The 13,380-nt window shown below is 38.6% G+C and overlaps 1 protein-coding gene across 2 annotated transcripts in view; it reads left to right on the top strand.

Annotated features, from left to right (window-relative positions):
* Positions 1–8,900, top strand: part of NDUFS1 (NADH:ubiquinone oxidoreductase core subunit S1) — a 32,920-nt gene extending 24,020 nt beyond the window's left edge. For both annotated transcript variants that reach the window (XM_046018980.1, XM_046018981.1), the window contains exons 15-19: positions 1,374–1,528; positions 3,695–3,870; positions 4,640–4,774; positions 4,868–4,940; positions 6,528–8,900. In XM_046018980.1, the coding sequence (XP_045874936.1) occupies positions 1,374–1,528; positions 3,695–3,870; positions 4,640–4,774; positions 4,868–4,940; positions 6,528–6,619 (631 nt within the window). In that variant the 3' untranslated portion in view covers positions 6,620–8,900. The remainder of the gene's footprint in view (positions 1–1,373; positions 1,529–3,694; positions 3,871–4,639; positions 4,775–4,867; positions 4,941–6,527) is intronic.
* The last annotated feature ends 4,480 nt before the right edge of the window (positions 8,901–13,380 follow it).

The following is a 13,380-nucleotide window of genomic DNA, read 5'->3' as shown; positions in this document are numbered from 1 at the left end:
TATTTCTAGAAAGTTAGCAATAGCGAACTGCACCAGACTCTCAGTTCAGAGTATAGTTATTCTAGACTCCTTTTAAATTTTTATTTTATTTATTTATTTTTAAGATTTTATTTATTTATTTGACAGACAGAGATCACAAGTAGGCAGAGGGGCAGGCAGAGAGAGAGAGAGAGAGAGGAGGAAGCAGGCTCCCCGCTGAGCAGAGAGCCTGATGCGGGGCTTGATCCCAGGACCCTGAGATCACGACCTGAGCCAAAGGCAGAGGCTTTAACCCACTGAGCCACCCAGGCGCCCCTTATTTTTATTTTTCTTAAGATTTTACTTATTTATTTGAGAGAGAGAGCGAGCATGAGTGGGCTGAAGGGCAGAGTGAGAAGCAGACACCCCACAGAGCAGGGAGCCTGATGCAGGGCTCAATTCCAGGACACCGGGATCGTGACCTGAGTCAAAGGGAGACGCTTAACCGACTGAGCTACCAGGTGCCTCCAGACCACTTTTTAAAGGATTATTTTCTACTTACAAGAGTAATATATGCTCATAGAACACATATGTACTAATTTTACTGTTTTCTCCAAATTACAGTTTTATGACCGGTGTTTTGATTTTTCCCTTTTGGTATTCAAAATCATATGACTTTGCTCTAATGACTGTTTTTGCCCCATGTTTTATATTTTGCTGTATTGAATAAGAATCAATTTAGGACAATTTCAATTGGCATAAAGTTTCCAGAATTATTTCATTAACCATTATCTTATGAAGTGAGGTGCTTGAGTGGCTTAGTTGGTTAAGCATCTGCCTCTTGATTTTGGCTCGGGTCATAATGTCATGGTCATGAGATTGAGCCCTGTGTCAGGCTCTATGCTGGGCATGTAGCCTGCTTAGGATTCTCTCTCACCCTGTCCCTTTGCCCCTCCCCCCCAAATAAGAAATAACAAATAAATAAGTAAATATTTCATGAAGACGGTGTTCTGAACATCTTCTTTCTTTGTTTCCCACTCTTAAAACTAAAATATTGCTATTTCTGGTTTTGACATCTATTTTAAAATGGGCTAAGAAGATGAGGTAAGGGGGTGCCTGGGTGGCTCAGTAGGTTAAAGCCTCTGCCTTCGGCTCAGGTCACGATCTCAGGGTCCTGGGATCCAGCCCCGCATCGGGCTCTCTGCTCAGCAGGGAGCCTGCTTCTCCCCCTCTCTCTGCCTACTTGTGATCTCTGTCTGTCAAATAAAATCTTTAAAAAAAAAAAAAAGATGATGAGGTAAGATCTTTGTCAGCACTGAATAGAAAAGGGATTAAGTATCACTTCAAGAGTCACATTTAATTTTTTTATAACGATAACACTGCAGGTGTGCTAAAAATCCGTAATTGTTTTACAGGATTGCAAGCCAGGTAGCTGCTTTGGACCTTGGCTATAAACCCGGGGTAGAAGCAATTCGTAAGAACCCTCCCAAAGTGCTGTTTCTCCTGGGAGCAGACGGAGGTTGTATCACTCGACAGGATTTGCCAAAGGATTGTTTCATTATTTATCAAGGTAAGTGGCATCTGTGGCACTAGAAACAGAAAAGAATCCTACGTTGTGTAGTTAGAAACTGTATGGCAATACATTGAGTCAGATGAATATTTTCCATTCAGGAGTTATACACACACACCCCTTAGTATTTTTTAAACTAAATCATAGGTTTTAAACTAAATCATAGGTTTTATTAGTTATATAGCTGATATTGCTGTTAAGAATTTACCTGGTGGGGCGCCTGCATAGCTCAGTCAGTTTTAAGCATCTGCCTTCCTGGCTCATGTCATGATTCCAGAGTCCTGGGATCTAGCCCCACATAGGGCTCCCTGCTCAGAGGGAGCCTGTTTCTCCCTCTCCCTCTGCCCCCACCCAAATACATGGGGACTCTCAAATAAATAAATAAATAAAATCTAAGGGGGGAAAAAAAGAATGATTACCTGATGATATTTAATAACAAAGATTGGGAAGAAACCTAAATGCCTCAGTAATAGGAATAGTTAAATAACGATTTATTTATACAGTTAAATGTTATGTAACATTAAAATTCAACTTTTCAAAGAATATTTGGCATTATTATATAACCAGAGGAAAGCACTTTTACATAAATGGTAGGAAGTTTTAAAATCATGAATGCAGGGCACCTGGGTGGCTCAGTGGGTTAAAGCTTCTGCCTTCAGCTCAGGTCATGATCCCAGGGTCCTGGGATCGAGCCCCACATCGGGCTCTGCTCAGCAGGGAGCCTGCTTCTCCTCCTCTCTCTGCCTGCCTCTCTGCCTACTTGTGATCTCTGTCAAATAAATAAAAAATAAAATCTTTTAAAGAAAAAAAGAAGAAATATATTTGATAGTACTTCTCCAGGTTTTTTGTGTTTGACTCCTTTTCTTGAACTCTTACTCATTGTAAATATAATCAAGTTTCCTTAGAATAAATGGAGTCCAGAATATTCCTGGATATTTTACAGAGAAAAGTATTACATAACTCTCCATTTTATATAAACACCATAAATTTGTAATCGGCTTTTATTGCTGTGGCACATAAAGAGCATTATATAATATTTTGTACCTTTGTGTGATAAAGTTAAGGCAAAATGCATAATTTGCATCCGGTTCCTAGTCCTCTCCAGAAATAATCATTGATGATGGCTTTGGAAATGTATGCTTCATATATTTTTCTGTTATGTATGAAAATGTACACAAATGAGATTAGACTTCATATATTCTCTAACTTTCTTTCATCCAACTCAAGGTTTTCTTTTCCTTCTAACAGCTTTGTTAAACTATTAAAATTTTCATTATACTACCTCGGCCTTTCATTAAACTATTTTCTATAATATCCTATTTATGTTCTTTTCGGTATTACCACTGTCATTCCTGTTCCACTTTTTTTGTTCCTCCACCATTTCAGTCTATTTTACTGAATTTCTCTAACGTACATCTGAGCATTTCCACTTTGTAATCAGCAAGAGAAATAATATACCTAGTTGCCCATGATACATGTTTGTATGATATTATACATATTTCTCTATTTACAAAAAATTATCTGGGGGGCATCTGGGTGGGTTAGTCATTGAGTCTGCCTTCAGCTTAGGTCATAATCCCAGGGTCCTGCGATGGAGCCCAAGCCCTGCATCGGGCTCCCTGCTCAGCGGGGAGCCTGCTACTCCTTTTCCCACTTCACCTGCTTGTGTTCCTTCTCTCACTGTGTCTCTCTCTTTTTAAAAAACAAAAAACAAAAAAAAATCTGTGAAGATAGCAAATGTTTATCAGTCATTTTCTTTGGGAAGGGAGTTGAATTGTGGGCAAGGTGGGCTTTTTATTACAAAAGTTTTTTTTATGTTCTATATGTGCTCGCTTCGGCAGCACATATATTATGTTCTTTATGTTACAATTTTGTAAACACTTTTGTCATTTTTTTTTTTTTTTTTTTTGACAGAGAGGGAGGGAACACAGGCAAGGGGAGTGGGAGAGGGAGAAGCAGGTTTCCGTCGAGCAGGGAGCCTGATGCAGGGCTCCATCCCAGGACCCCGGGATCATGACCTGAGCCAAAGGAAGACACTTGACACCCGAGCCACCCCAACACTTTTGTAATTCTTAATGGGATTTAAAAAGGATATGTTATATTCATGTATGAAACCTAATCACTTTTTTGCTAAAATATGGTTTGCCATTTTCCATCTTTTCTCAGGACATCATGGTGACGTCGGCGCTCCAATAGCTGATGTGATTCTCCCAGGCGCTGCTTACACAGAGAAGTCTGCTACCTATGTCAATACTGAGGGCCGAGCCCAGCAGACTAAAGTAGCAGTGACACCTCCTGGCTTGGCAAGAGAAGACTGGAAAATTCTAAGAGCCCTCTCTGAGGTATTTGTTCTAAGTGATGCTGCTAATGGGATGTTTGCCTTGTTAGCTTGTCAAAATGATTTTCAGAGTCAAGGAGGATGCAAGTCTAATGTGCAGAGGTAATTTGAGTAATCTCTTTAAGACAAATGTATTCAGAAAATGGGTGTTAGGTATTGGTGGTTTTATTTTTGGCTTTTTTTTTTTGGCCTAAAAACACTTATTTTAACTCTTTTTATTTATTTACTTATTTATTTTTTAAGATTTTATTTATTTGATAGAAATCACAAGTAGACAGAGAGGCAGGCAGAGAAGGGGAAGCAGGCTCCCTGCCAAGCAGAGAGCCTGATGGGGGCTCGATGCCAGGACCCTGAGATCATGACCTGAGCCGAAGGCAGAGACTTTAACCCACTGAGCCACCCAGGTGCCCCTAACTCTTTTTATTATTAAAAAAAGCATGAGATTTGAAATAATATATAGTTGTCTGTAAACTTTGTATATGATCAATATTGGGTTAGCAAAAGCATTCAGATTTAGCATAGCATTATCTCTTTATTCATTTATTTCATACTAAATCTAATTTCTGAAGAGACGTTACTAACGTACTGACAGTTCCTTATGAATTAGGATTTTTGACAGTTGTATTTTCCACTTAACCACTTAACGTACGTGCAGATGGGTACCAATAGAACTTACACTAGAACATTATTTTAGGATAGTAGCAGTTACGTATGATTTGAATTTTTTTAAGTACTAAAGCTTTATGTCAATTCTGAGGACCTCATATTTATAGATTGCAGGTATGACTCTTCCGTATGATACTCTGGATCAAGTAAGGAACAGATTGGAAGAAGTCTCTCCTAATCTTGTCCGATATGATGATGTTGAAGGAGCCAATTATTTCCAACAAGCAAATGAGCTCTCCAAGGTAAAAACTTGCCTGTGTTCAGTTTTCATACTAGCGTATTCTCTGATGTTAGTTTTCAGTCGTATTACTGACCTCATAATCCTTTTTTTGCAGCTAGTGAACCAGCAACTTCTTGCTGATCCGCTTGTTCCACCTCAGCTAACAATAAAAGACTTCTACATGACAGGTATGCATTTGTTAGCGTTGACTGCCAGATGTAAAGGAGGGAGGGAGTAAGATCACCTAATTTAGCATTATGATTCCAACCTGCTTCTGAGAATATTTGATATTTTAATTTTTGAAGACTTTGAAACATCAGAAGTAATGTAATTTATATTTTCTGATTTGACTCTAAATTTCTTTTGTTTCTGAAATGTAAGCAGATTTTAAGTATAAAATTTACTGTTGTGTATAAAGTCACCATATAGCAACTTAGGAAGAATATTTTTAAGTGACACCTGTGAAGGTTTTTCTGAGAACTACAGTAGAAACATCGAAACACTTAAATGTGGGGCGCCTGGGTGGCTCAGTGGGTTAAAGCCTCTGCCTTCGGCTCAGGTCGTGGTCTCAGGGTCCTGGGATCGAGCCCCGCATCGGGCTCTCTGCTCTGCGGACAGCCTACTTCTCTCTCTCTCTGCTTGCCTCTCTGCCTACTTGTGATCTCTCTGTCTGTCAAATAAATAAATAAAAAATCTTTAAAAAAAAAAAAACCACTTAAATGTGAAGTATGTTAAAGAGCGCTTCTGATGGACATTGTTAGGGATGCTTTTAAGGAATGTGGACTTACTGAAACTTGTTTACTGACCATCTTACATTTGCTATAATGTGATATAACAGTTGATATATAATATCTGTGTTCTGAGCTAGTTGACAGATGATTTTAAATAATATTCTAAAAGCAGATGGTATATTTAAAAATTTTTTAATCTTATTAATCTAAGATTATTTGGGGGTTTTTTTAGTTATGTTTTAAGAGTTGTTTGTTGTAGAATACATACCTAAGCCCAACGAGCAAAGAATAGTTACTATGATCCCCCTATCCAGAAATAACTATTGTTATTTTCCTAACATTTTGTCATACAGGGATATACACGTATATATTTAAAGAAAAGATATGATTATTCACTTATGGGGTGAGGGGTTGACAGCTTCATTGAAATACCATTTACACACCATAAAATTCACTGAATTCAATGGATTTTATTTTTTTGTTGTTATTTTTTTAAAGATTTTATCTGAGAGCGAGAGCGCATTCACGCACATACAGGAGTGGGGAGAAAGGGCTGAAGCAGAGGGAGAAGCAGATGCCCCACTGAGCAGGGCGCCCAACATGGGGCTAGATTCTAGGACCCAGGGATCATGACCTGAGCCGACTGGGCCACCCAGACCCCCCTAGATTCAGTGGATTTTAGAACACATACTATTTTATAAACTTTCTTTCAGTAATAGTATTGTGTGCATATTTGTCCTATCTTGAGTGCTTCTCTATAATAATTGTAATTATATTATATATTATATTATATATGTATAATATACAATATTGTAATATTGTATAACTGTATATAATTATTTAATCATTCCTAGGAGTACTTACTAAAACCATTTAGCATAGAAGGGGCTTATTTTCTGGATTTGTTGTTCTCACATTAGATACAGTTACATAGAATTTTACAGTCTTTTGTTGTTGTTCCTGAATGTGTGTAACAAGAAAGTTATACTGTGTGCTTATTTAAGAATTGTGCTGTCAAATGCACATTTTCTTAATATCTTTCAGACTCAATTAGCAGAGCCTCACAGACAATGGCCAAATGTGTCAAAGCTGTCACGGAGGGTGCCCAGGCAGTAGAGGAGCCATCCATATGCTGAAACTTCTGCTAGGAACCCCATTTTCTTACAAATAATTAATGGACAGTTATGTTGGAGTGATCTCCTACAGGTTTATCTCTTTAAAAAATAATCTGAATGGTGTAATACTCAAGGTTGTACCTTGCTTATTTGAAAATGATGCTGCAGTTATCAGTGAACTTGGAGGTTTCAAAGACATATATGTATTGTGTGTAAACATTGTTAAATTGTTCAATAACAGTGTATACAGATGCTCTTTCACATAAAAGTATTGGCAGTCTTTGTGACACATAAAAAAAATTCTTAAAATAAGAGTTTTTGTTTATTTTCATTGATATTTATGTTTGTAAAAATGGATGAAATAAGAGCTTCCATCAGAACCCACTGGCTTCTAGTGCTCAAGGAGGGATTTGAGCATTCTGTCAAGCTGGGCAAATAGAAAAAAAAATGTGTAACATAATCACACATCAGATATGTATCTTGGACAGCTGTAACTAATAATAATCATAATAATGATAGGTAATGATTATTTAGCTTTTTCTATGTGCTAGGCACTCTGGTTGTACATGCGTTATCTTGTTTTGTCCTTGCTACAACTCTGTGAGGTAGTGCTATCTCATTTTACAGATGAAGACACTGAAGCCTGGGGATATTGGTAGCTTGCCCAAGGTCACAGAAAAACAGTTAAGGACTTTAGTGTGGTTCTCTCTGACTCCAAAGCTCATCGTTCTTACCTGCTACACATAATTCCCTCCCATTAGTACAGATCTTAGGTTGTTATTTATTTCTAAGAATTAGCAGTGAGAAGGTTAATGATAGTACATCTTCATGTTTTCTCTTGAACCTGTTTTATATGTCATGGTGATTTATCTGAAATTCTTCTTTGTATAAGAGATTATCACACACGCACCACTGGAGTGATGGAGTTAAGGGATATAATTTAGGTCTTTGTTGATGTTCCATATTTGTTATATTAACCATCCGAAGTTTTAAGTCAACTAAATTACTCCAGTAATAGAAGACAAAACTAACAGCTTTTATAATTTTCAGTTGTCAAAACAAAATGGAGGTAAAAGTTTTTAATTAATCAGGAGATGATTTAAAGCCATATTAAATGTTTTTCAATATCTATGGTCAGAATCCTAATCCATTGGTTCTACAACCCTTATTCCTGCTTTCCCTAAAGACTTAGCCCAGTTATATGATGTGATATTCTTGATACAACAGTAAGATTTTTCAAATAGTAGTATGTCTTTGATGCTTTATCTTCAAAAAGATAAACTGTACAGAATATCACCTGTAAATTTTTTCCAAACTGTTTATTTTTTCATTAGAGATACATTATGAAGTATATTTTGCTTAAAGTACTTAAAATTCTAAGTTGCCTGAAATTGTACAAATTCTTTCTGAAAGTCTCTGAATTCAGTACAAACTTTTTGCCCCCCTCTACTTTCTTTACCTCTTAGCACTGTGGCTGACCTCAAGGGGCCGTATGCTGCCAGTTTTGTATTCTGCACAGTAATTTTCAGTGAATGTGTATAGACTTCATAGGCCTGTTGGTGAGGGAATATTGTGTTCACATGGAGAAAAGGTGATTATATGACCAAGATGGTTCAGAATCCTTGGGCTGCCATCTAGGCAATGTGTGTTGAACTTGTAATTCTATAAAGAATACCTTGTCTGGGGTAAGTAGTGCTCAGTAAAATTGGCTGGTTTTTACATAAACATAAAAGTCTGTCTAATGGGGCACTTATTAATCCTGTAAAACTAAATATTAAGGTTATTGTGAACATAAACATTAAAGGTGGTTGCTAGGGGGAAAAAAGGCTTTCTGAAGAAGAGCCCCCAAATAGAAGAAAAACACATAAAGGTGAGAATAACCTGGCTGATTGAATTATGATTCTAAGTAATGAAACAATGAGAAAGTTTCAGAGGCTCAAGGGCCAGGTTCCTTTGGATGAAGAAGGCAATGTAGAAATACCCTCTCATTTAAAGCGTACCTAAATATGTATCACTAAAGTTTTAAGTACATTATGTCTAATTTTCACAAAAACCCTGCAAACAATAGGTATTGAGACCTAAGAAATACCAAATAATTTGCCTAAAACTGCAGAGTTAGAGACAAAGGCATTGATTGTCCCATGTTGCCTCAATATAAACCTCTCGGACAGCTATGAAAATTGAGTAGATGTGCAAGAAAGATTTTAAAGCCTAAGCTCTACAAAATGCTTCTCAGTTTTATTATGAATTGTATTATAACATACATTAATAAAAAGTGTGATGCCCTCTTAGTAATACCCAGTATACAGTCATTTGTTATTGTTTGTTGCTGAGTTATTTAAACACCACTTCTTGCCGGGTCAGAACTTTGGAAAGGTTACTAAAAAATTTGCAGATTATTTCTTCATGTGTAAAATGGGGATAAAAATAGAATAATTGTATTTACCTCTACCGTATACTGTTGTTATAAGGATTAGGTCAGAAAACCTATGAAACTCTTGGCTTACTTCCTGACACAGTACATGTTCAATGTGCTCAATAACAAGACCATCTTTACAGGGAAATGTGTATTCAAAATTTTTCTAACAGCAGGGGGTTGCAGGGAACCATCCATGGGAGTTTTGTTACTGTTTTTTAAACTAAGCTCTGTACCCAACGTGGGGCTCAAACTCAGAAGAGATCAGTAGTCACTCTACTAACTGAACCAGGCAGGCACCCCTAAGGGAGTTCTTGATCCTAAAATTAAAAGTCCCCATTCTAAATGAATGAAGTGAAAAACTCAAAACTATGGTTGTGAGGGAAAGTCATGCCTAATAAAACCTCCAGCTTTTATTTTTATAAATAAAACGAAATGCATTCCTTTCTTAAGGCTCCAAGTAGTTAATGACTTATTCAAGATCAAGCTAATCAACAAAACACTGCTACTATATATTTGTACATCCACCAAAGCTGTGAAAATTTATTAAGCAGAACTCTTATTTTGGTGGAAATTTTACCTGTTGTAGGAGGATTTACTGAGTCTGTTGGATTCTAAGAAAAATAATCTGATAAGGATCTATTGGAACAAAAATTGTGTATAGACAGGGGCACCTGGGTGGCTCAGTGGGTTAAAGCCTCTGCCTTCAGCTCAGGTCATGATCCCAGGGTCCTGGGATCAAGCCCCGCATCGGGCTCTCTGCTCAACAGGGAGCCTGCTTCCCTTCCTTCTCTCTCTGTCTGCCTACTTGTAACCTCTGTCAAATAAATAAAAATATTAAAAAAAAAATTGTGTATAGACATATATATGGCCACCACTTAATAATGATGAAGGTAGCTGATAACTCCCTAATAATTTTTTAATAACTGAGACTTTAAAATATCTTAATAATTGCATAGTACTTTAATTAGCCTGCTTATTTAATTTAGCCCCAAGAGACAATGAGAAAACTATGACTAGAACTCAGGTCCAGATTTTAAAAGAATAAGGATCTTGAAACCAAATAGCTTTTACTTGAAGTGTTTGTAGATTTTACTACTGAAAAATTCTAAAGATTGATTTGCCTATGACATTCAAAATCTTTGATATCTTAATATTTGGAAAATAACCTACACTGGAAAGCATATGTTGGTACTGAAAAATATGGTGAATGTGTGGTTTAGGACTAGTGATTAGTTTCCAGTATTGAATTTTTAATTGGTATGTAAAGAGGTCACAAGATGACAAACACTAATGTCCTCCCCAGGGCATGTACACCCAAATGTTTATAGCAGCAATGTCCACAATAGCCAAACTATGGAAAGAACGTAATGTCCATCAACAGATGAATGGATAAAAGAAGACGTGGTATATATACACAATGGAATACTGTGCAGCCATCAAAAGAAATGAAATCTTGCCATTTGCAACGATGTGGATGGAACTAGAGGGTACTATCCTGAGCAAAATAAGTCAATCAGAGAAAGACAGTTATATGATCTCCCTGATATGAGGAATTTGAGAGGCAGAGTGGGGGGTTTGGGGCTAGGGAAGGAAAAAATGAAACAAGATGGGATCAGGAGGGAGACAAACCATAAGAGACTCTTAATCTCACAAAACAAACAGAGGGTTGCGGTGGTGGGGGGGGTGGTAGGGAGAGAGAGGTGGGGTTATGGACATTGGGGAGGGTTTGTGATACGGTGAGTGCTGTGAAGTGTGTAAGCCTGATGATTCACAGACCTGTACCCCTGGGGCAAGTAATAAATTATATGTTAATAAAAAATAATTTTTAAAAAATGAACGCCCTTCTTAGAAGCATATAATTTGAGGTCTGAAAAGGACTGTAGAAAGAAACCTAGTTTTTTTTGTTGTTTTTTAAGTAGGCTTCATGCTGATGGAGCCCCACAAGAGGCTTGAACTCATAGCCCTGAGATCAAAACCTGAACTGAAATCAAGAGCCAGATACTCGGGGCGCATGGGTGGCTCAGTCGTTAGGCGTCTGCTTTCGGCTTGGGTCATGGTCCCAGGGTCCTGGGATGGAGCCCCACAATGGGCTCCCTGCTCAGCAGGAAGCCTGCTGCTCCTCTCCCACTCGCTCTGCTTGTATTCTCTCTTTTGCGGTCTCTCTCTCAAATGAATAAATAAAATGTTAAAAAAAAACCAAAAAACTAGACACTGTACTGACTAAGGTAGCTGGGTGCCCCAAGAAATCTAGTGTTACACGTGCATTTTGTAGTTGTGGAAATGGAAGCCAGAGAGGCTTAGAGAAAAATTCAGGGCAGGTTTTTTGGGTTGAACCAGCTCTTCTGACCCCTGGTTCAGTGACATCTCAAAGCCTTAAATTCACCTTTGAGATTTATGAAACATTTGCAGAGTATTGCGTGCCAAGTATAGTATTAGGAGAAATGGACTTCAGTTTGTGTCCTCAAGAAGCTAACAGTGTAGTAAAAGATCTGTAAACATCAATTCTAGTAATGTCGACATTTGAATACAGGTATACGTGATACAGCAGTGGCCATGACTGACCCTGACAACATTTTAAAGCTTAGTAATGGGGGCACCTGGGTGGCTCAGTGGGTTAAGCCTCTGCCTTCAGCTCAGGTCATGATCTCAGGGTCCTGGGATCGAGCCCCACATCGGGCTCTCTGCTCAGCGGGGAGCCTGCTTCCTCCTCTCTCTCTCTGCCTGCCTCTCTGCTTACTCGTGATCTCTCTCTGTCAAATAAATAAATCTTAAAAAAAAAAAAAAAAAAGATTTTTTAAAGCTTAGTAATGCCAGGGTTAGCCATTATCTGGAGAAACAGATAAACTCATACACTGTATGATATCCATCAAAACTTTATTCTTGTTTATTTTTTAAGATTTTTTTTTTTTTTTTTGCAGAGGGAGAGAAGGAATCCTCAAGCAGACTGCCTGCAGAGCACAGAACACAACACTGGGCTTTATCTCAGGAGCCCAAGATCATGACCTGAGCTGAAATCAAGAGTTGGCCTCTCAATCGACTGAGCCACCCACATGCCCCAAAAACATTTTTTTTTAAGATTTTATTTATTTATTTGACAGATGGAGATCACAAGTAGGCAGACAAGCAGGCAGAGAGAGAGGAGGAAGCAGGCTCCCTGCTGAGCAGAGAGCCTGATGCGGGGCTCGATCCCAGGACCCTGGGATCATGACCTAAGCCAAAGGCAGAGGCTTTAACCCACTGAGCCACCCAGGTGCCCCCATTAAGAACATTAAGCTGCAATAATACGTATCTGCACCTATATATATGTTTACCTATATGTAAAAAGTAGTTCAGCAGAAAAAAAAATGTGACCTCTGGGTAGTTCAGCTAAAGTGAGGATAAAGAAAAGGATTTTACACCTCTGTCATTTGAACATTTGAGTTTTTACAGCAAGACTATTTTGCTTTTATAATTTTTAAACACATTGTTTAAATGAAGACTATGTAGCAAACCAAAATACATAGGCTGATGAAAACGAAATCTAGCAGGATACAAAATTCTGTGTATGTTATGTGTGGTAGGCAGCCTGTAAGATGGCCCGCGTGATGTTGCCCACTGGGACTCACGCCCTTACGTAATGCCCTCCCTTGGAGTGTGGGCTGGACTTACTGATTCACTTGTAGTGATTAGGGATGTCCCCGCTGGGTTTTTAAGACTGGCTTCCATCTTGGACGTTCTCTGATTCTCTCCCTCTCGGATCACCACCTGGGATGTGTGAGGACACATAAGCAGCCTCGGAAAAGGACCAGGTGGTAAGGAATTGGACTACCTCCCAGCAACCATGTGAGCGAGCCGAATCCTTTGACCCCAGTTCCGTTGAGAGGACTCAAACCCGTACACTTCTAGATTCCAGACACACAGAAACCGAGATGCTAAATGTTTGTTGTTTTTAGCCACTAGGTTTTGGGTTATTTTGTTATGTAATAATAGATAACTATGACAGCAAAAATATATGGCAGGATGACCCGCATACAATGCCGGATCCATGTGGGAATACAAAGACCTGACCTTCCAGACCCACTGGGCGACAACTCTGCAAGGCTGTCCGAGCTCCAAAGCTCTCTGTGGGGTTGGCTGAGATTGTCATCGGGGCTGAAATCGCAGATTAGCTTTCCCTCTGCCCATTCCTGCTTTCTTTCCCTCCCTTACAGTGTCGACCTCCAGGGAACTCATTAATAAATGCTCTGTCCATTACACTCTTCTCAGTCTGCTACCTGGGAATCCAATCTGTGATCACCATCCAGAACATCTATGTATCCTAGAGAGCTGCTCCAAGTATCACTGTCTCAGCCAGCAAGACGTTCGTGAGCGAGAGGAAGCAGGG

The sequence above is a fragment of the Meles meles genome, chromosome 9 (genome assembly GCF_922984935.1).
Source record: "Meles meles chromosome 9, mMelMel3.1 paternal haplotype, whole genome shotgun sequence".
Classification (NCBI taxonomy): domain Eukaryota; kingdom Metazoa; phylum Chordata; class Mammalia; order Carnivora; family Mustelidae; genus Meles; species Meles meles.
This window is presented reverse-complemented; position numbering and strand designations above follow the sequence as displayed.